Source organism: Haemorhous mexicanus, chromosome Z (assembly GCF_027477595.1).
Source record: "Haemorhous mexicanus isolate bHaeMex1 chromosome Z, bHaeMex1.pri, whole genome shotgun sequence".
Lineage (NCBI taxonomy): Eukaryota > Metazoa > Chordata > Aves > Passeriformes > Fringillidae > Haemorhous > Haemorhous mexicanus.
The window spans coordinates 5526162-5549673 of NC_082381.1; the positions used below are offsets into that span (position 1 = coordinate 5526162).

The 23512-nt window shown below is 42.9% G+C and overlaps 1 protein-coding gene across 3 annotated transcripts in view; it reads left to right on the forward strand.

Annotated features, from left to right (window-relative positions):
- Positions 1 to 625: 625 nt before the first annotated feature.
- CAST (calpastatin) overlaps positions 626 to 23512 on the forward strand; it is a 52139-nt gene continuing 29252 nt past the window's right edge. The window contains exons 1-3 of one of the 3 annotated variants that reach the window (XM_059873384.1): positions 626 to 922; positions 5918 to 5983; positions 13619 to 13690. In XM_059873384.1, the coding sequence (XP_059729367.1) occupies positions 887 to 922; positions 5918 to 5983; positions 13619 to 13690 (174 nt within the window). In that variant the 5' untranslated portion in view covers positions 626 to 886. Of the gene's footprint in view, positions 923 to 1042; positions 1132 to 5917; positions 5984 to 13618; positions 13691 to 18708; positions 18853 to 23512 lie in introns of those variants that run through there. The other 2 variants (XM_059873382.1, XM_059873383.1) reach the window with 2 other exon arrangements.

Consider the following 23512-nt stretch of genomic DNA (forward strand, 5'->3'; position numbering starts at 1 on the left):
CTCCTGACCCAAGGATGTGCTCACGAGCTGCTGCTGTTCCCCCTTCAGAGTAGTGCAACTCATCCAACAGCTGTTCCACCCACCCAGCCTGAGCTGGGGGTTCCCCAGCACAGAACATCCCAAACTCTGACTTCTTTTACTGCACGCAACCCAGCAAGACAAACTTGTCAAACTGTGCCTGTTCCTGCACACAACTCCTGTGTTTTCCACTTTATAACCTGACCTGCATCAAATCCCCTGGATGTGAGGGTTAGCACCACACCAAGCCACGGGAGGCACGGCCAACTTCCAAACCAGCCGTGTTTGTTTGTGTGGTGGCAACGAGTTGATGGAGCCAGCAGAGAAGCTGAAGTGTCACAGCTCTAGAGGAGCTGGCAAAGGCCAGAGGCTGGTGGAGGAGCCAGGATGAAAAGGCTGGGGAAGCAGGCTCTCATAGGAACAGGGTGCCCAATTTGGAGGGAAGCTGGCAGAGGGGCCGGCGAGAGGCCGGTGGAGGAGCCGGGTGTCCGAGGAGGCCCAAGCACCCTCCACCCAGATCCATCTCGGGGGAAGGACAAAATCCTCGCTGGGGGCTGCCATGGAGCCTGGAGCCGCCTAGGGTCAGCTGTCGACACCCAAACACTTTCCCAAGAGGAATGACTTGAGTGAGGACAAGAAAGTCTGCGCGCTCCTCCCGCCAGCCCCCCAAAACAACGCTATTTTAAAGAAAACTCTCTCTCGCTCCGGCTCAGCGCCGTCCTGCCACGGGTCCTCCCGCACCCGCGGCCCCCCTGGTTCCCCCGTCCCGGCTCGGCCTCGGCAGGAAGGGGAGGGACCCACGGCCGCTCCAGCCGCCCGCGGAGCTGCGAGCCACCGGGAGCCGCCGCTGCTCCTGCCCGGGATCGGCATGTCCGGGACGGGCAGGCAGCCGCTGCCCGCGACGGTAAGGCGGGCTCGGGATGCGGGGAGGGCTGTGAAGAGGGCGGCGATGCCGCTCCGGCTGCCCCTGGTGCCCCGCGGGCCCGGCGAGGGAGCGGCTCCGCGCCGGCACCGCCCTGGGCGCGTCCCGGGCCGGGCCGGGCAGTGCCGGGCCGGGCGGCCAGGAGGAGCAGCAGCAGCGCCATGGCTTTCGCCCGCTGGTGGTACGCCATGGTGAGTGCGGGGGAAAGCCCCGGCAGAGTCGGGGCCACCCCGGTGGGGAGCCGGGAGCCCCGCGGGGTGGGGCGAGCGGGATGCTCCCGATGCTCCCGATGCTCCCGCCGCTCCCCGGCGATCGGGATGGAGAAGGAGGGTATGGAAAGGGTTGTGGTGCGGATGGAGGCGAGACAGCGCTTTTTAAAAAAAAAAAAAACTGGTTCGGGTCAGGTGGAAGCGTGGTGCGCTGCAGCTGTTCCTCCGCATCCCATCCGCTGTCAGAAAGCGACGCAGAAAACTGGGGGTTTTGGTGCTGTTATCAGTTTTGGTCGTCGCCCGAGTAACGCAGGCTCGCGGGGTGATGAAACCGCACTAGAAAGAGTACGACAGGATTTTGTGTGGGAATGTTCCTGTTTTGGGAAGGACTGCGCTGCGCCTTTTCCCAGGAGCGTGTTCTTCACGGCAGGTGGGTGGTGGCGGTGCTGCCGGGAAGAGCCGTCGCTTGCCAGATCCTCCCCGAGCAAACCACAGCTCTCTGACGGCTCCGCGTGGTTTGGATGGACTTGGGCCGCTGCTCATTACTTTGACGATCCCGCGACTGCTTTAAAAGGCTTTTAAAAGCCTTTAAGAAACTTTTATGGTTTATTACATGTAGGAGAAAGCAGTTGGCCTCTCTGTACGGAATGGTGAAAAGAAAAAAAAGTTTGCATTCTGTTAAAGTTTTACAGAAAGCATGTGTTGTGAAATGTTGATTTCAGAGAAAATATCACTTTAATGGCTTTCCTGAATATGTGATCAGGAAGATGAAACCTCTTGAAGTGATAACTGTACTTTTAAGTTGCTCCATGTGGCTTGGATTAGTGTTTTCAGGTATCTGTCATTGTGTCAGCTCAAATCAGTGTGGTGGAAGTGGCAGAAAATCACAAAGGGAAAAGTTTGAGAATTACTGCGGTAAGCTGTGGAATGGATTTAAAAGGCCTCTTTAGGTCTGTGTCATTGCATGCAGGGGAAGAAAAGATACCAAGATATGGCTGTGTGTGATCAGGTAAGAAAACTGCTCCCACAGCTGCTCTTTTGGGAACCCCTGGCTGTGGTTGCTGGCCCTTGTGGGTTTAAGGCCACTCCACTTGGGTCTGGAGTCCTCTCCCATGCATGGAGAGGTAGGAGAGGCAGGAAAGGTGGGTGAGAGGGACAGACACAAAGGAGATTAAGTTTTTTACTGGCTGTTGTATTTAAAGCTGGGGTTGGATGCAATAAGAGTCTGGATTTCACCTTTCCATTATTTACCTGTCTTGATTGTAACTCCCCTGGCAACTCCTTACATCCTATGGTTTTCCAAGCAGTGCCAAAGATCTCTGTCTTCCTTCCAGTTCCAGCTGGGAGCAAAAGTCAGATTCCCATCTCCTCAAATGTCTGTAATGCTGAGTTGATTGATTTTAGCTGAGAATCTTGCAAGACTTCACTTCTCAGCCAGTTACTGCACGTCCTACAAGACCTCAATGCCTTCTAAATCTCCTGAGATTTAGAAGGAATTTCTTGCAAACAAAGCCTTTAGTGAAGGTTGGATTTTTGTGCACATAGGTGTCTATTCAGTTGTAATTTTCTCTGTGCTTTTTCACCAGTTACTCTGTAGTTTATGAATGCTGCTTGAGTCAGAAATTTAAAGGTGTGTCTTAATAGTGTGGTGACATTTTTGTGCACTTTAGAACAGGATGAAGATCTCAGGGTAAACTTTCTTGCTCATGACACTTATGTATTTTTGTGAACATGTGATTATGGGTAGGATTGTGTGGGTTTTTTTTCTTTTTTTTGAGTTAGTAAGGTTGGAAAATATTTTGAGCCAGCTTAAAAGCTACAAGGGATTGTTAGCTCATGAGTTAAACTAAAATTGTCACTTCAGCTGTACGCCCACTGTTGATGTGAGAGAGCTGGAGCTGCTCTGATCCACTGCCTTGGTTATGAATCTGAATCTTTGGCACTGTAAGGGAAGATGAGCAGGAAAAGGAAAGGGTGCCCAAAGAAAAAGTCAGCTTGTCATCATGAGTTGTGAATATGAATGAGCAGTGGATGTACACTGTCCCACAAAACCCGAGCTTAGCCTTCTGACTAAGCAGATTGATTTACTGCCTGTTACTTTTGTTGTCATTTTTTTGTTGTTGTTGTTGTTTCTTTTTTGGGGGCATTTTGTTTGGTTGGTTTGGTGGTTTTGTTTGTTTTTGTTTTGTTGTTTTGGGCTTTTTTTGTTTGTTTTTGTAGTTGTTTTTATTTTATTTCTTTTTGTATATTTAATTTTTTAGTGGAGGGTTCGAAGCTTGAAAATCCAGATAAGAAAAGAGCTGTGTTATTGAGATGGGGTCCCTCATCATACATTATGCACCCACTGTTCAAGGAACCAGCGTGGTTTCCTCAGGTGTACTGTGAAGCTGTACTTTCCCCTCTTCAGAACAGCAGACTTCCCTGCAAGGCCAGTACTTTCACAGGCTGTTTTATTATCTGAGGCCAGGGAGTGACTATCAAGGCTCAGTGTGTACACAGTGCCTTACTCAACTTACTGGGAAAAAAAAAAAAAAAAACCAAAACAAAACTACTTTGGTCTGACCGTATGTGCTTTGTTCCCTAAGTTGGAATAAACATATTTGGCCTCTGAGTCAAAGTCTCTTTATTACAGGTGCTGTTTGGCATTGCCTTCTGGAGGGAAGATGTCATGCTCTTAGTGTCTCTCTGACTTGAGTTTAGAGGTAATAAAGTTGTGGTCCTTGTCCTGGTCTGCTCTGCATCCCCTCTGGGCACTGGAGCTGCCCTGGGGTCCCTCAGGGAGTTGTTCTGCCAGAGGCTGAGGGAATCCTGCCAGTCCTTTTCCATCTCTCCCTCCTCCCCTCCTCCTAGTCCTGGGTCTGGATGCTCTTTGGTGCCATGGTCCTGTCTGCTGTGGGTTTCTTTGGTGTGAAGATGAGGAGAGGATGTTGTAAGGATGGACTTGGGGAGGAAGTGTAACACAGATTCAGCCCTGATAAAGGCCTGGCATGCTCAGTAAGAAGCAAGTATTTAGTTCCTACATTCCCTGACTTGGTTTAGCTAAAGAAAAGAAAAAAAAAAAAAAAAACAAAAAAAAAAAACACAAAAAAACCAAAACAAAACACTGAAGACCCTACACTTCAATTGGTGTTGATGCTTTTAAAGCTATGTCTGAATTTGAAGAAGGAAACAAGTGAAAGCAAGAGAAGACTTTAATAGCTGGATTCAGGATAGTACTTGGTTTTTGGAGCATTTTGATGCTGAGGGTATCCATGCAAGAAGAGAGCCCAATCAACAGAGTTCTCCTTTAGCTCCTGAGCCTTATGGCAGTGCTGGCTCTGAAATTCCTGTTCTGTGAGCAACAGGAGACTCACTGGCACTGCTCTTACTGATATGTGTGCAATGTGCTTTTATTGTAGTAGTAAAAAGCACAGATAGCTGGGTAAATTGTGTCTCTACTGGAAGTGCTATTATGGAGCAGTGAATCAATTAATCTCTTACCTGAATAGACAACCAATGGGGCTTGTTTTCCCTCTGAAGAGGGACATTTGGAACATGACTATAGCATTTCCAATTTTAAAACTCGTTGAGTGTCTTAGTTATAACCAAACTCGTTTTAAAAACTTGAATTGTTAGAGGTTGTCCAAAACAATTACTGAAATTTTTGTTGCTGTAGTACTTTTTTCAGCCTGCATTTTCTCCTGCTGATGTGCTGGAACTGATTTCTGTTAAAGACAGTGCAGTGATACATGGATCATTGCTTTCTCCCTATAGCCATGTAAAGAAAAATCTGCAGGAACTCATTACTTAGTGGATTAGCAGGCTCTACCTCCTGCTGCTCAGTCTCAAAAAGAGAAGGGAATGAATGGGTCTTGAATCATCTCCTGTCTTTACTTAACAAAACAAACCAGACGTGAATCCTCCCTCCCAGATGTCTCAGTTGCTGTGGGAAGTTGCACTAGCTGAGATACCAGAGGGTAGCTGTATTATGTTGTCTTTTATATTAATTTATGCTTTTTGCTTTTATTATTCTTGAAAAGAGATGTTTTGAGGGACCATATTCACCACTTTCCAGAGATGCAGACAGTTCCAGCATGCTGGATACCAGAGTGTGTACTGAGCAAAATGTGTTTTTTTTGGCATTGCTGCACATGGGAAGCTACTATGATTGTACATCAGGTTAAGTGAAAGGAAGGGCAGATAAAAGATGCAGGAGGTTCAGGGATCCTGGAAGACCTATATTTCCTAACATTCACCCATGCCTGAACTGTTGGAGCGTTTATTTTTTTTTTTCTGTGTCAGCACCAGAAATCCAGCAATCATGGTAACAGCTTTCTTTCAGATGAGGAAGGCTGGGCACAATCAGCATTTCAGTGTGTCTGAGGGGAGTTTAGACGTTGGAGTGGGCTGCACACATCATGTTGGTGCCTCTGAGAGCTGTTCAGTTGCTGCTGAAGCCTGTGGTTCTGACATTTCCAAAACAAGCACTGGAGAATGTTTTGCTGGTATGGGATGAGTGATAAGCTGAATATCTTCCAGAACTTTTCACAGGAACAGTCATGTACAGCCCTAAGAGTCATGACCTTATGACTGATTTCTCTTGAAGTTATCCAGCAGACCATTTAGAAATCCTCTGCATTAGTGAGAAGAAAAACTTTAAGCGTTCCCTGCTGTCATTTTGTGGTAGCTGAAAGGAATCAACCTTGCGCTAAGAAGTTTGAGAATTTCTTTCTGTGGAAGATAAGACTTAAGGTCTAAATAACTACACATCTATTTTCTCTGTTCACAGCATGGTGACAAGAAGGCAAGTGAAGCTTCTTCCAAGGCAGGAGAGAAAAAAGCAGAAGTGGAAGAGGTAAATCCAAGTGTTTGAATATATTAAGAAAAGTTGGCAATGAATTTCCTCCTATGCTGATTTTTGCCTTTTCATAGCAAAGTGGTAGTTTTTGGACAATAAACTGGTGACTCCAGACAGTCATTATTCATCCCAGAAATGTTTAGTTTTGTCTTGTGCTGCTGAGCAGCCTACTGAAAATAGTGGGTTTTTTTCTCTTTTCATGTTTTACCTAATACTTGTTATCCGTGGAAGTTTCCTCAGTGGGGTGTCTGCTGTGCAGTGCTGGTGCAGTGTGGGACACATCTGATGGCCCTGGGTTTTCAGTTGCCCAGAAGTCGAGGTGAAGGGAGTGCACCCTGATGCTTTCCACCTGATGGTTCATCCTCAGCAGAAGCTGTGTGGGAAATAACTTTGCCTAAGCCTGTTTGACTGCACTGCAAATCAGGGTCAGTGAAGGCTTTTGTTACAGTCCTCTGAGGTAGATGATTCAAGCAATTGCTTTTCTTTCCTGTCCAGAAAGCAAGGAAAACTTCTCTAGCCTGAGAATATGTTTCACCTTTCCTCTCCAGACAGCTTGGTTTTTTTCCAGAAATACCATTGTGCATTTATACAGTCTTGGTTTAATGCCATATTCTTTGACTGCACATTGTTCTTCCCATTAGAGAAGTGATGACTTTTTTTTGTGGGAAGGGTGGGAGTTGAGGCCTGTAGTTTGGGGTTCTGGGACTAGTGTTTCTGACCTCTTATTGAGAAGATCTGTTTCCAGCAAAAACAAGACTCTTACTAGAATTTATTGTCTTCTGCTACTTCTGCTACTTCTGCTTTTTTGAGTCCTTAGAATTCTGCATGTATGTTTCCTCTTGTGAATTTCTTCATATGTTTTATTTGTACCATCCACCCTGCAGTGCTTAAAAGTGGAAATAGATCAAAAACCTCTTCCAGAGACCCAATGAGGGGCATTGACTCCACTGTGACTCATATCTACCTCCAAAACCCTCAGATTTGTTAAGCAGTTGAGGAAGAAACTCAGAATCTTTCAACAGCTTTCCCAAGAGTCTGCAATGTTACATTTGTGTTTAAAAGTCAGAGATAATTCCTATGGTCTTCAATTTTTGAGGCAGAAATGTATAAAGTATCTGTAGAGAGCTTTGGGCAACGTTGTCTAGAATGTTGAGTTTGTTTACCTGCCTACTAGAAAAGGTTTGGCATTAGAGAAATTACAAGAAAATATTAAGGTCTTTGAAGAGTTTGTATCCATTCTGAAATGAAAACAGTAAAATCAGCATGATTTTTGTTTAACCAAAAATAACAACTTTTGTCTCTCAGATTCTTTGGGTTTATAGTCCTGAGGGGGTGAGAGTGGGAGGGTAGAGCTTTGAAAAGCAAACTTAGGAAGGGCCTGACACTGCTTTGGGTGGGAGATGCCAGTTAGCCACAGCATCAAGAGGAATTCTGCATCAATACTGTTAGGGTGTAGAAGAGGCTTTTTAAACCTTTCTTCTTGGAGACTCAAAAGTAGACTGAAGAAAGCACGGCAGATTTGCTGTAGATAGAAACTTGCTTGGTAAGAGGGGATGGAGCTGTGATACCGGGCAGGGCTGTGTTGTCCTTGGAAAGATTGATTTCCATCACTTTATTGCATCAAGATGTCAGCCAAGGAAAGACACTGTCACACTTGTTTGCATAATTTCAGCAGTGCTGCTCGAGCTGTGAGTCTGGACAGGATGGGGGATCTGCTTGGACAGGCCAGGTCAGCTTTGGGTTGAGATTGAGTCAATCCGTCAGTCCAGTGAGGAGCAGCTGAGCATGTATCTGTGCATGGAGCCTTATGGAAGCAGGCAAAAGATGTGCTGAAAGTTCCAGATGTGTTACAGTATGTAATTAAAAAAAAAAAAAAAGAAAAAAAAAGAAAAATAAAGGCAGTTATTTATCAGTGTAGATGTCAATAGAAGTGTATGTGCTATGTTGTATTAGGCATTGCTCCAGGACAAAGGCTCAAGTCATAGGCATCTGTCTTGGTTGTTAGAACCTTACATTTATTGAGTTCACCTTCTAGGGAAAATCAGACACTTGCTGAAAATCTTGGAAAAAAAAACCGGCTGAGAATCTTATTTCAGCTTTACTGAAATGTTTTCATTCCTTGTGGGTGTATGTATGGGGAAATGGAAAAATAGAAGCTTCCACAGACACTGAAGGATTTGATCTGCAGCCTTAGAAGAAACTTAGATTGACGTAAAAATAAAGTACACAGATATTAAGCAGAAAAACTATAAACTTATGTTTTTGTAGTTGTAAGTAAGAGTATGACTTAAGTAAGTAAGAAACTGTATTGATAAGATGGTGAAGGGTTTGAAGTGTAGTAATGTAATTGTATAGAGTAAGCTAAGAGTTTAGAAGTTACAATAGAAACGAGCGTAGGTGTGATAGTGACCCATTAAATAAAAGTACACTCATTGCAACAGAAGTAAGTAAAAGTGATAGGTTAAAAACACAAAATAAACTATGTAGCAACTGCCCATTGGATTAGAAAGTTATACATTGTCTTGTAACAAAGAACTTGTGACTACTTTGAGCTATGGCTGTCTGCTTGCTCTTTGAAGTCTCACAGCCTTTGAGACTGATGTTTATCTGGGCAATAAATCTGTGGTCCCATCCCTTCAAATAAAAGCGCCGATAATAATAGGGGGGTATTAACAGAAAATAAATGGTGGCTGTTGTAATTGCTGGTTGCTCATGCAGGTGAAGCTGTGGCACATTGCTGCAGCTGGGATGCAGCTGCTACCCAGTAGAAGTGAGTGGTGTGCTGCAGGTTTCCCAGATCTGTCCCTCTGTTCTCTCATTCTGATGGGACATCGTGGACCTGAGCCACGTGTTTACAGCATGCCATTGCAAAGGGCATGGAACAGTAAGTTTCCTTTCTTCCCCTTGCTTCCTGGTGTCCCAAGGCTTTTAGCAGTTTGTCAGCATGTGAGGGACAGCTGGTGTAGTTTTATTTTATTCCTATCTGGGCATTGTCTTCAGCTTACCTAAGCGTGTGCCTTTCTACCAATTTCAGATCACTTCCACTTCTGAGGCCATTGGGACACGAGTGCTCAAGAAGCTCTTGGATGCTAAAATATAAATGCTTTCAAGGGCAGATGGCACAAAAATCACTGAAAAAATACCCAGGATGGTTTATAAAGTACACTGAACTAAGAAATCCCTGGCCCAGTCTGGAAGAGTATTTAGAAGAAACATCAACACAGACCTGAACTATTTTTACATAACTGGTTTTGTTTTCTTTCCTAGCTGCTGCTGACCACTGCTAGAGACAAGGGAGTGATAAAAGTGGAGCTTATCCAAACTCAGGAAGGCAGGTCTTGCACTGTGGTGAGGCACATGGTCCTGCTGTCCTAACCTTGCACGCTCCATCCAGTCAGTGCTGCCTGTCAGAGCGCTGCCCTTAGGGCACAGGGTGTTCTGTTACACAGCCACATGAGATTCATAAGAACAGTGCAGAGCAAGTGCTCACATTGAGTGTGGCTGTGCCCTGAAACCCCCCTGCTCTGAGCTGGTCCATGTTAATAAAGTGGAGAAAGGCCTGTTCTCTTTTTACTGTCTCAGAGGGAAATACCAGGGAGAGATTCTGTGCCTGTGTAAAAGCCCAGCCTGTGCATGGCTACTGCCTGGATGTGAAAATGTGATAGTAAAAAGGAAGACAGAGTCATATATTGCAGGAATTGGAAGCCCCAGCTCAGAGTGAGGCCATATTTCACCAGGCATGGTGTGAAACAGGACCCTCTCTGATGTGTCCTGGCACTTTGAGTTGTTTTTTACAGGAATGTAGGCAGAACCTGTGCTGCTGCTTCAGCTCATTGTACTTTACTTACCAGGAAATATATTCTTTACTTTGAAAGGATGACAGTGATGACTGGTGCTACAGCATCTCTATCCTTTTAAAATTGATTCTTTGCTCTGAAATCAGTGTGTCTGTGATACTTTTTAATCCTGAGGCCACTGAGGATTCCTTATCCAGAAAAATCATGAATGCTGAGTAAAGGCATTATGGCTGGCGAAAATCTCGTTGGGGTGCCCACTGCTGGTCTGAGTGGAAGTGCATGGGTAATTTTTACCTGCAGTGTTTGTGAGGTTTCCTTTTACTTTGGTAGCAAATTATTAATTTACATCTGCACTGTTTGTTTGTTTTCCTTCCCCTTTGTGCCTCAGAGCGCCTCTGCAGTGGTTGAGGGGATTGTGGCCTTAATCCATCCTCAGTAGAGGAGTGAGAAGGTTCTGGGAAGCACAGCAGCAGTTTCTTTATCTGTCTCCCTTCTCTGTTTTGGTGCTTCTTTTGGCTAAAATGCCAAAAGTAGTTAAAAAATAACATCATTTCAGTTAAATTCTGGCACTCGCTGAGAGCTGCTGCAATGTAAGTGTCTGCCTTCAGAAGGAATAGAGGGTGATTGCTGCTCAAGCTGTTCTTGAATGAAAGATTGATAGGGGGAGGCTGAGATGCTGCTGATGATTGTCAAAAGCATTTGTAGAACCGAGATTGCACATTCTTGCCTCTTGTGGGTTTTATTCCCCTCAACACAAGTGTACTGTAAGCAATCTTACTGCAATCTTATGATGAACACTTGAATGTTGTGGTCCAAAAGGAACACTAAGTCCACATTTCTGGACAACACATCTTCCTTTGCAAATCCATTTAGCAGAAGAATGTATATTTCACTTCCCCCTTATTAAACCTGCAGAATTAATATTCCACTTGGAAACAGTGCTCTGTCTTTTTGAAGCCACTGCTAAGAGTGAAGAGTAGATTGTAACTACCTGTGTGCCACAGCTTTTATTCCTTCACACACAATTGTTTACAGGTCCATAAGTCCATAATCCATTTAATTCATTCCATAAAGAAGCTGTGTTTTGATAATTCATTTTCTCTGTTGATATTAGCTTGGGAAGCAAGGTGTAGGCACAGCTGCAAGGCAATTCCTTAGTTGTTTGTGTCTAAGAATGTCACAGAAGATAAACACTCTTCCAGTTCTTGGAGGGGGAGAAGATGAGAACAGCTCTGATGTATTTGTCAATAAAGGATATATGAGCTGGTTTGCATGGAGGGAACATCTAGGGAAACACCCAAAACAATCTTTATTTTAATCAGGGTGAAAGAAGGATAAACCTGAATTGAATGATAAACATTGAATGATAAACATTGAATGATGTGGCCAGTTCTTCTGCTTTTACAAATGTATTAAGGGATACCTGGATACCAAAGAAATTGTGAACTAAAATATATATTACTCCATGTGCTGTGGTCAGTGTTCACTGAGTGATACTCATTTGATATGGTGGCTTCAACTTCCACATGGCTCATCTCCAAGTAGTCTTTCTCGGTTGCAAAGGAGAATTTATTTGTTAATTTTTCTTCTCTGTCTTTTATTGCTGTTTGGTGTATCACCAAATAATTATTGTCATTAACATTTTTGTCTTTATTCTGTTTAGTTGATTAACACAACTTCATACTCTGAACAAGGATTTATTTCGCTCTGTTAGCTGGCTCTGGTTTTGGAGGAGGCTTTTCTTTGTTGGTTGTTTTTATTGTTTTATAGGGGGACATTGGATTTTTTCGTGGTTTTTTGGGGGGGGTTTGAAAGGTGGGAGTTTTTGTTTCTGGTTTTTGTTTTTTGGTTTGGGGTTTTTTTTTGGTTTTGGGGATTCTTTTTGTTTTTTATTTTGGGGGCTTTGGTGGTTTTTTTTTTTTTTTTTGTTCATTTGTATTTGTTTTGTTTTGGTTTTTTTCTAATTGTTAGTTTGGTTTGGTTTTGGGGGGCTTTTTTGTAGCTCAGACTTGCTGGGAGGTGGAGAAAGCTACCCTTGTGCCTGAAATTCTTGAGTATGTTAGAAGGGTGTCATAAAGACTCCCTTCTGTAAAAGAGTACTCTGTGGATTTGTGGAATTCTGTGATTCTGTGGTATTTTCAGAGCATCACAGTTCTGTCAGACATAGTCTTGAAGGTAAAACTTAAACACTATAAGCCCTGAGCCAAAGGCTGAGCATGAGGTGGCAGTCAAGATCTGTGGTGCTGAATGTGTGCCCACAGTTCTGATTGCTCTTTAGAGTTTTGTTTTGCTCTCTTTTTTTTTTTTTCTTCTTTGGTGATTCTTTTATGATGACTTCTTTTTTTTTTTTTTTTAATTTTTCTCTCAGAAAAGGGGAGGAAAGCGTCAGATTTTGAGCTACCTGAACAACTTAATTAAAAGTCGAAGGATTTGTGGGTAATGCTCATTACAGAGTCTTCAGTGCACTGTGTCAGAGACAAAGCCTGAGGTGTTCTGCATCTCAGGACTGTCTCTACAAAATCAGAAATGTATCACATTTCCATCACCTGCCTCCAGGATCATTACCACCTCAGCTGGAGCATTGCTTCCTTCCTTAGGGAGTTAAAAATGCTCATTGCAGCCAGGTTATGGAATATATGCAAGGAGACTGTCTGCTCCCTTAGGAATGTGGGGTCAGAGGAGAAAATATCGAGCCAAACCTGGCTGACACATGATGGAGGGGGGCTGTGGTGAGGTTCTTGGGTGTCTCTGGGGTGTGTTTGGGGTGTCTGGGCCTTGCTGCTGCTTTTTCCTGTAACCATCCCTCAGCGTGGGCAGTAACCCCAGGTTCTGGGCAGGTCTGTAATGCGCAGCAGCACTGGACTTCAGTGGCTGTGCAGGAAGGTCCTAGGCTGGAACACTCCTAACATCCTTTTAACAGGCAAAAAGCAGTGTGAGCCTCAGGTTTTGCAGCATCTTGTGGAGTCTTACTGGGATATAATTTTTTTTTCCAGTGTGTTCCTGGATGTAAGATCCCTCTTAGTTTCAGTTGGTACCAGATTTGGGTGATATTTTGTTAATCTTGTGTACGTGGCCCTCTGCCTCATCTCTGGAGGTGACTGATGAATGTGCATCTTTGCTCTGGCTTTTTGTTTTTCAAACAAAAACAGGAAGAGGAGGTGGAATTACCAGAATGGCAGAGGTCTCTGGATCTCCCAGACTGTTACAATTCTGGTGTCACATCTATTGAGAACTGGTGCTTCTGAGTTTGCTTTAATCTCTGGTCCTTCTGCAGCCTGCCCTGCTTGTTGAAATGTGAAATCTTTAATTGCATTGGGAATCTTGTGCTTCTTAGAAAAAACACAATTTTGCCCTCAACTTTGTGTCTTTACTTCCCTGCCTGAGGATGTTACCTCCTGGGTGGTCATTCACATTCTGTCTGAGCAGCAATATCTTGCCCCTATTGCTTTCCTGGTATTTTTTTGTATAGATACTGTTGCTTTAACTGTCAGCTTAAAATGGAGTCTCTGTGCCACAGGAAATAGCACAGATTTATGTATCATCCATAAAACACTGCAGGAGAGCTCAGGCTGTTCTGGGTGTGCATATTTCTGAGCTCTGAAATGTGCCTGTGTGGATTAAAGTTACATAGGAGAATTCATTTTTTGATGACTCGCCTTGCAAAAATGTTCTGGGGGACATTTTTAAGTTTGCTTTTTCTTTTGTTTAACTTTGGTTTTGTTTGTTTGGGGTGGTTTTGGTTTTTTTTTTTTTTTTGCTTGTTTTACAGTTTTACTTGGCTTTTCCTTTCCTTCATCAACATTTCTGACCTTTTTTATGTCTTTTTATTTTCTAGAAGAAACAAGAAAGTGCTAATGTCAGCCAGCTGCCCAAAACAGAGGCAAGAGGAGCAGCTGCTTCTGCTAAGGTAATGTGTGTACTTAAGGAAATGATACCTTTTTACAAGTGAAGAGAATGTGGTATGACTCCATCCCCTGCATTTGGATGGAGAAATATTTGTTTGCCCACAGTCAACACCACAGGGGTGCTCTTCATGATTTGCTAAAAATTGGAACCTGCTGAAAGGAAAGGGGAGCACAAGGCAGCAAAATGCCAGCGTTGGCATTGCGAGGAAATAAATGGAAACATTCTCCCTTTTCACATGTTCTTTGTTAATCTCCCAGTTATTTTAAAGAATCCTGGCCCTGTTGATGCCAGTGGGCACCTTCATTATTTGACTTTTGGGGGTGCTGTGTTTCTTTTTTCACCCTGAGTTGTTAGTATTTTTTTTTTTTTTCGGTTCTCTTCGCGTGGTGGAACTTGGTGAGGTTGAAGAACTGACAGCTTGTCTTTGCTTTCATTGCCCCCAGAGCAGTCCAGCTGATCATTCAAGAAGCATTTTAAAGCTGAATTGCAAAGGAGTGCAGGTGATATTCTCTGAGGGGAAGCAGGGTGCTCAGGTCTTGCAGGGTATTGAAAGAGGATGTTGGAAATGCTCTTGCTGATGCTGCACCTGGTAGCCAATGTTAGGTGCATAATTGTCACAGGGAAGCAAAATGCAGATCACTTAAAAGAGAAGCAGCAGTGTGGTTTTTTTGAGGCAAATAAACATTTTTGATAGAACTTAGTGAAATTTGACAGTAAAGTTTAACTCTAGCTGGAGTCCAGGGAGAACTCAGAGTGGGTTGAGTCTGATTTTGATGGCAGCATTCAAGAGTGAGGCAGCTGGGTGCTGGTCAGCAGTGCAGACAAGATCAATGCCTTATTTGACTTCCGGTACCATGTTCTCCACTTTAGTTACCTTGAAATTCTGAGTTTGAGAAGCACCTTTTCACATATTTCTCAACCCACCTTCACTGCCATGTGTGAGCCAGGGGCTTTCCAGCTCCTGAGTTCACACCCAAGATGTGGAGCTGGCTGCTCTTAGAGGGGAACACAGATCAACCACAGTGTTCCATGTCTGGAGGGAGCCTATTGTTGGCAGGATCCTAACAGCAGGAAGTGTTTCTGCTTTTGAATGGGATTTTTTAACTTTCTCTATCAGTGCTTTTGTAACATAATACACCTAAAGAGATCTGCATGCTTCCTAAGTAATTTATTTTTCCTTTATACTCAGTGAGGGAGGAGACAAAGATATAAATTCTGTTGTCCCTTTCTTTCAGTGTTTCTGTCTATTACTAAAGACAGCCTGACATTTAAATTTTTTTTTCTTCCTATTCTTTGCACTTTGCCAAGGTTTACTCCTCCTACTCAACCTGGATGTCACCAGCTACACGGTCCCAGGGATGCTTACATCTAATTTGCTGACTAACACATTTAATTTTTTTTTTTTCAGTACATGTTCTTTCCATGATAAGTAGAAAGAAGTTTTAAGTGTGGAAGGCACAATTCATACATGCAATCAAGCCTAGGAACTAGAAGGTAGTGTCATGAAAATAATGAAATGGAATTGCCAGGAATTGCTGTGTATTAGGTTATGTATGGCAACTAAGATTGTGTATTTTAGCAGTACTCTCCATTTTCTGTGACATTCCAGCATACTTACTGTAAAGATTATGTACTGTGAAAATACTCACTTTATACAATCTAATATTGACTTTTAATCAGTAGCTATTTCAAGTTCAGCCTTTTCAGTTCCCACTCAGCCATTTCCACCTTTTTTCACTTAGGCTAAATCTTCTGTTAATTGTAACTTTTACTCTCAACAATCTCCTGTGATCCTCTAGTGTTACTTAAAATAGAGGAAAACTCAGAGGCTTAGTGTAATTTGTGCCACCCATACCTTTTTTCAAGTCATTTGTCTGACTGTTTTATTTTCTGCCTTTATTTTTGTCTCTAAAAATATCTATTGAAAACAATAACTTTGCAGGTTTGGGTTTTTTTTAAGCAGAAATTTTACTGCAAGAGAAGTATTTATTGAAAATCAAGGCAGCACTTTCTGCCTTCCTGCAAAACTAGATTGAATTTTTTAGTCCAGTTAGAAATACTCCACCAGCTTTTGGACAGTTTGTGACTGCTGTTTCTTCCATTTTTTATTTCCCCCTGATGTAGCTTTAATAATTGTGCTGGTCAGTGGTACTTACTTGTCATTACTTATCCCAGATAAATTTCTAAATCCTTACCAGAGGCAAGGGAGTGGGATAGTTAAGTTGCTCCAGCTCATGCTTTTTTATTTTTTTAACCAATTCCTACCTTATGTGAAATTAAACAGAAGAGCCAAGAGGGAGTTTGCTGCCTGCACTACAGACCTGAGTAATTTTTCCTTCACCTAGAAAGTCATAATAACTGATGGCTTTTTTTCTTCTGGGGTTTCTGGCTTTCAGATGCAGGAGCTTGTGTCTGGTGAAGGATTGTCACTGTGCCATGCCTGAGCCACTCTGCTGCCTGGCTTTGTTTTCATACACTGTCCCTCAGAAATGCAGCTCTCTGTGGCTTTGCTCTCTGTTGTGTCACTCTGGAGTTCCTGGAATTGTAGCCAATATTTACTCACTGCCTGTGCTCCCTGTGTTCTTACAGGGGTATTAATTGTCTGTCTAAGTGTCCCTGTGGTGCAAGAAGTGCTGCCTCTCCTGCCTCCTCCTCTGCACCAAGGCTGCTCAGGAGGCTCAGTCAGCATCCTGGACATGCCCAGTTTTTGTGTGACTCAGACCCAAATGGATAATTTAGAGAGGCTTTGCTGAGGCAGGAGTTCTGACCCCTTTGTTTCTGTGACAAACCTTTCTTTCCACTTTGATGGGGGAGCGCTGTTCGACTGCTGGTTTGTATTGGGGGGGGTTTCAGTGAGCACCTGGGTTGGCAGGTAAATGGGGTGGAAAGGGAGGATCACGTAAGGCTGTCATCATCGGGAATGTTTGCTGGGTTGCCTAAGAGCAGCCTCTTCCATGCACACACTGACTGCCAAGGTGCACAAACCAGGTCATGGCTGCCAGGATTAGCAGGCAGCAGTGGGGAGGAAAAACTGAACTAACCTCCTCCCTCTCCTGCCAGTGCTGCTGTGTTCCCTTTCACAGCTTTTAATGAAGATTTTGCCAGTTCTACAGCCACCAGGAAAGCCAATTTCCACCTCAGTGTTCAATCGTGTCTATTAATAGAAGGCACTAATACTTGAACACAGCTGGATCCAGCCACCCTTCCTGGATCTTTGTGTTCTTATATGGTATTTCTGTTGATAACAGATGGAGTTTTGCTGCTTTTTATGTAGCAGATTTTTTGCATTGCTCCTAATGAGTAATTATTTTCTTTTTCTGGCTGGCTGCTATAGCTTGGAGAAGTGAGAATCTGTATTATTTTCATGGCCTATTGAAGCAGTGTTGGGAGAACTCAACAACAGTGGTTGAAATGCAGTAATATTTATTGTTATTTCCAATTTCAGAGGAAGCTTCTTGACCTTAATGGTTGAACAAATTTAAGGCTAATTACTTTTAGCTGGCACCCAAATTAATATTGTTTTAAAGGGGAATTCTTTCTGCTTTCTCATGCAGCAAACAAGAAAACAAGGAAAAAGAAGAGAAGTTGATAAGTATCTTTGAGTGAAATCCCTACTGATTTTGCAGCAGGCAAATTTATCTAGCTTATCATCAAAAGTGACACCTACTGCCAGTGGGGTTTTTTTCTGCTACACACCTTATTAACTGCCACCACATTTTTATTTTGTGAACTTTGCAGAGGCACCTTGTTGTGAAGGAAGAAATTTTTGAGCAGAAGGCATATGAAATCACAGGGTTTTTTGGGAATGTCCACAGAAATGCATAAATTTATTCTGACATTCCCAAGTCATATTGTGAAGGTTGGAAAGGCCACCTCTAAAATATGAGATTATTCAGAAAAATAACAATTCAGGCTACCTGAGGACTTAGTTTCCATGTTCTCTCCAGGTTGGATGTGTGTCATAACACAGATTCACAATTTATGGGTGTTCTGCAGCAGGACTGTGGCAAATCATGGGACTCTTCCTGGAAGTTGCCCTCAGAGCTGTTGGCAGCACGTGAAAATCAGGAGGGCTGTTCCTTTGCGGAGAACAGTGCTGGCTCTCTTGGTGGCAGAGGCACACTAAAAATAGGCCTAAACATTAAAAATTGGAAGCTGCTGGAGTACAAAAGGTGCCTCGTGCACAGAAGAGCTAGCTTTGTGTAAAGATACAGGATTTGCAACTTGTTGAGCTGTGCAGTGGTCAAAATAGAACAACCCTTTCACAAAGAAAAAATTCTATACTTTACTCAGAGGTGGGACATTTTCTTCATCAGTCTGCAGATGCTTATCCCTTTCTAATTCCCTTCCAGGGCTGACTTATTTCTTGTTATTCACTCAAGATAAAGGGCAGTACAGAGGCTATTATGAAAAAGTGGCTGAAGGTTTTGTTAGTGGCACAGAGGTTTTTCTTTTTAAAAATAAAAAAAAAAACTCTCCCATAATTACTGCAGCTATTGAAAATTTGATTATGTGGCAGAAAGAAATTCAAGAGCAGATCACTATTAGTACTTCAAGAAGTACCTGTTAATTTCTAAACTAATACAAATCATTTGGGTTTGTTATGCTTAAAAACAGCCCTACTCAGTCAAATTTAGGCCTTAAGTGGTCAAACCCATCTCAATTACTTTCAATTAGTAACATCCATGTGCTCAGAGAGTATGGGTAATCAGTCCAAATTGTAAACTTTTAATGGGGCTGAGGGGAAATGAGCAGGTTCCTTCCCCTGGCACCAGCGCTGAGAGATCAAAAGATGGGAGGCAAATACTGCCTTTTGGATGCTGAATTTAGCTTCACCCCTTGCTTTTGCTTGGTGACAGCTCAGTGACAGCTGTCCCTGCTGGGACACCCTGGTCTGGAGGAGGAGCAGGAGAGGTTTGCTCACTGTGGCTCAGTGTGGGAGCCCAAACCTGCAGGTCTGGGTGCCCTCCCCGTGCTGCTGGGTGGGGATTGTGTGGCTGAGCACTGAGGCTTGCCAAGGGCTTGTCTTGGCCCGCAGCTCCCGGAAGCCACAGCCACAGCGCGGGGGCGAGGAGCAGCCGTGTCCCTGCAGCAGACAGGAGCCACACGTCCACCAAGTGAGTCAGCTGTTCCTGCTTTGCTGTCCTGCTGCCCCTGCGTGAGGTTTGTTTGCGTTCATGTTGTAGTTTTCTTTTTTTTTTCTTTTGTCGTTTTCTCCCCTTTCTCCCCCTCTTCTGGGAATTCTGCGGGCTGAGATAACGCCAGCTGCCAGCTCCAGGGCTTCCTGGCGTGTCTCCCCTGTCAGCAGGCTTGAGGCATTCCAGAGCAGCATGTAGTTAATAAGCTTTTGAATTTATTTACTTGAATATACTGGAAACAGCCTTTTCCGATGCCGCGTGACGCGGCAGTTTGGAGAAGAGAGGGATCAGGAAGAGCAAGCTTTAAAAGCGGTCTCTAAGTTGTTCTGTATTTACATTTTTGTTTTGGGGCGGGGTTGGTGTTTTTTCCTTGCTCACAGCCCACGCTGTTCTGGCTTCCAAGACTTGTGTGATTTTTTTTTTTTTTGGCATACTAATGCAGAGCCTATATGCCTGTACAGAGTATTGCATAGTCAGGGTGTGGTGATCTGCAAGAGCAACTTCTTGTTTGAACTTTGCTCAGGTATCAGTAGTTTATTGCACTTAAATTATATATGTTTTAGATATGTTTTAGCTTATCTAAAATATACTAAAACATCTGGAAAAAATAATACTTTTCAATGAATTATATTGCTTCTGCAGTAGTGAAAATTAGATAGGTAGGCATTGCTTAAGTAATGCCACTGTTTGATTATTGCTGGTAACATTATCTCTCCTTTGGGGACAGTTAAAGTAGTGCATGAAATAGCCCAGAATTTTTAAACATTGCAAACACCTCTGCTGAGTTCTTGATCTTTCTTTTTCTCTCTTTTTTTTTTTTTTTTTGGTAACAAGTTTCCTCAAGAGTGTATTTTATTAGATTTATATAATACAATTTATAATAGCTACTTCTGCATTTCTGCGTTAGACATTCTCTTTTCTACACTAACATATGTTGCACTCAGTCTTTTATATAACAGTGCTTTCTTAAGTGCTTTTTTGGTTTAGGGCTTTGGATTTTTTGGGGTTTGGGATTTTTTTGTTTCCTTTGAGTGGTTAGATACATGGGGTATGCAGACCTTGCAGAAAATTCTGTTTCTGATCTTGGAGTTGCAGAAATAAGCTCCGTGAGCAGTTTTTCCTCACAGCTCTGGATCTAGAGCTTTGCACATTAGGAGGACACTCCCAGTTTGAATTCTGGGCAGGGCTGTGCTGCCCTGGTGGCCCTTGGAGGACTGTGAGTGAGGGTAAAGAAGAAACCTCTATCTCCAGAAAGCAAAGGAACTGTTTTTTCACTGAGTTGGTCTCCAACCTCTCCACTGTCACCATTTCTGCCCTTTCTTTCCCTGAGAGGAGGATGCTTGTGCTCATTAAAACTTTGGGGCTTTGTCCAGAGTCTCTTCTGCCAAAGGGAGAACCTGGCATGGAGACAGGGAAGGTGGCAGCTTTCAGCACTCTTTGGGAGCTCCTTAAGGCTCAGAAACCCTGCTGGCTTTATGGAAGAAGTCAGGTCTGTGCCTGCCTTTATGCTGTGCTCAGCACAAATGCTGGAACCACCTGGAAATGAACATTTTTGATCTCCCAGGAAGGAAGACCCCTGTGAGGCAGGATAAAACCTCAACAAAGTGGGGATTTCATATTTTTTAACTGAACCATAATGCAGTTATTGCTCCAGAGCATGCTGAAGGCCCTTCTGAAGTGATTTTAACTTGAAGCCAATGCTGAAGCAAGAAGTGCCCCAATCTGCCTCTTTTTAAGTGGGAATAATAAAACAATGTTGAAATTTTCTAAAATTATCTGAGAACAAAGCCCAGTGACACACCACCACCCCTAGTTATGCAGTGTTGCCCTTAGATGATATTTTAACAGCCAAGCTCTATTAAGATTCCCTGACTTGGTGTTTTTTTATTTATTCTGCTGTGTTCTCCATTCATTTTGGGTAGCCACGTGTGTGTCAGTCCACACAGCCATTCATGAATAATTTCTTCCTTCCATTTTCTCTGTATTCTGGGAGTGAAAAACAAATCTCCTGCCCTGAGTGCTGCTGTCACATTGAGTATTGCCTGGCTTGATTGCTGCAGTGGAAATAATCGAGTTCATAACCTCAGAGACCTTTAGCCTCAGGATGAAGTTGTTTTTTACATAACTTTAGTGTCTTTTCTAAACCCCCCCCCCTGCTTTAGGGAACACTGGTTCTGTTTTTGGCTCCCTGCCTCTGTTTGTGGCTCCCCTTTGCATGCCAGCCCAGCAGAGCAGAGTGTGGTGTGACACTGCAGACCAAGTGACACAAATCCTAGCTGAGCTCAGCGTGGCGTGTGGCTGGTGCCTAATCTCCTGTTTTCCTGGTGTTTATTTGTCAGCCTGCAGCTTGCTGCTGCAGACAACTGTGGAATGTTCTGGTGTTTGAAACAGCATGCAGAGAATGGAAAACAGCTGGCTGGAGAAGTTGCAGCTAAATGCTCACGTGAGGTGAAACTGAAAAGAGGATTTTTGAGCTGCCCACAAAAGCAGGGGAGCTAGTCCTCAGTGACCAGCTCAGACATCACTGTAATCCTCTCTTGTGCAGAGTGTGAACCTGAGAAGAGGCTTGACAGGGCTGGGGCACTGCTTCTAATATCTGAATATGACTGAGTGAAAGTGAAATTTCAGAGCGTGCCAGCTTGTACTTTATTGTCACAGAAACAGGAAGTTTCCAGGAGGAGGTAATCGAAGAGAACGTTTTAAGGAGAAATAAGAATGAGGAGTTTAAAACTGATTGTTGATAAATTTAAAAGAAACAAGTCTTGTGCAGCCTGAGATACTGGAGTGGTCTGTTTGCAGACAAACAGAATGTGAAGGTAGCAGATGAAGTCTGCTACTCTGTTTGGAATATACTGACAATTTTTCCCAGATCACTTCCAATATCATGGAAGAACATTAAATAGAAATTGCCTTTGTATATAGTAAAGTCTTTGAAGCAGTAAGCCAAGCTGCATGCTGGAGTCTAAGTAATTCCTCATGGCCACAAATTGAACCGTGAGTATGTAAAGTTATTCCTGTGTAACTATTGTGCATGACCTGTGATCAGCTACCAAACTCTAGCTTCCAGAAGAAGCAAACAGGCACAGTGCTTCTTGCCATCAGCTGTGGGATACTTCTAAGTTATTTTGACAATCCGAACTTCCTGCATAAAAGTGAGCATAAACTGAGGCATTGGAAGTTAAAGGAAGAGTGAAATAGTACAAAAATTACTTACAGTGAATTGTCATTCACTGGCCTCAGTTGTGCTTTGTCCCAGCGTAAAGCTGTTTCAAAGTCTTAACAGTTGCTAAAATAATGAAAAAGAAACTTGCCAGTATTAAGCCTTGAATTAGGTTGCTACAAGCCAGACATCTTAAAACAGCCTTCTCATCTAAAGGTGGTTTGGCAGTTTCTAGGAGGTGTGAAGCCTTGTTTTACATTGTGGTAAATATAATACTGATCTTCCTCACTGATTTGCTTGTTAGTATTTCATTTAGTGTGACCAAATTCAAATGCAAGTAGGTTGCCTCTAAAAACACTGTTTAAAAACCTGTTTCATTAAATTTGAGTAGTGTGGTTAACCAGCTTTAGCTGATGCATAAAATTCAGTAGTGAACTATTGAAGAGTTTTGTCTCTGTGCCAGAATGGCAGAAATTTTACTCTAATATTCAAAGTGTAAGAAACCAGTGAATCTGTGTAATGGAAGTTGTCTGGCTAAATGTTCCATGAGCATCAATAAATTTAGCAGCACTTGAGGCCATAAAAGAGTCTTTACGAGCTAATCAACACCTCAGTCTCCTGGTTCAAACCAGATCCTTTAAAAAATGGTCATGTTTTTGTTTCATGAGGAAATGGCTCTATTTCTTCTGTGTCTTTTACTATCTCTACATGGTGGTTGATCTAGCTTCTGGGTATAGATTAATAATTGTTGCAAATGCTTATTCTGTGTGGTGAGAAAATGGCAGAATAATGAAATTTTAGGGTTGTTCTTTTTCACGATAGTAGCTGCAGAAATTTGAACTGTATTGGCTAGTAGTAGATTATAGATATTTTTCAGTTATATTCACACCAGCTGAATTTATGAATGCTAAAAGTACAAAGAAGCATCTCTGTGGACAGCTACACTGGTGTCTGAGTAATGCACAGGTATTAACTAGGAACCTGCATCCTGCTCTCCCATTTCATTGGGTTCTTAGTATTAAGCCTGCACAAAATTTTCTGAGAGCTTGAAATCTTGAGAATAATATTGTTTTCTTGGTTGTTGTGGGTATTTTTTATGTTTCTCTTAAGAAGCTGTTGTTTTTCTTAGAAATATAATGGCAGAACTGCATGTAAGAGCAGCAGTTGCAAAATAGTAGAATATTTCCAAAATTACTCAAAGTTGTAATTTTTTAACTTAGCTATTATAGATACTGTAGCAATAAAAGATATAGAAAGAGTTAATGCTTAAACTTTTTCCCATTTTAAGTCACTGCTCGTCTGATGTGCTGTGTAACTTTAAATACACGTGTTTATAGATTTATGTATTTATTTGTACATGGGCACACACACACTCTTGGTGCTACCCCTGTCCCACCTTCTGCCTCCCGTGTGTGTGCCCAGGGATAGGAGGGCTGCGCAGCCCTTGCCACGCACCATCAAAGCAAGTGAGAGGTTTAACCTCTTAGCTCAAGTGGTATTTCACACCTCAGCGAAATAGCCCATT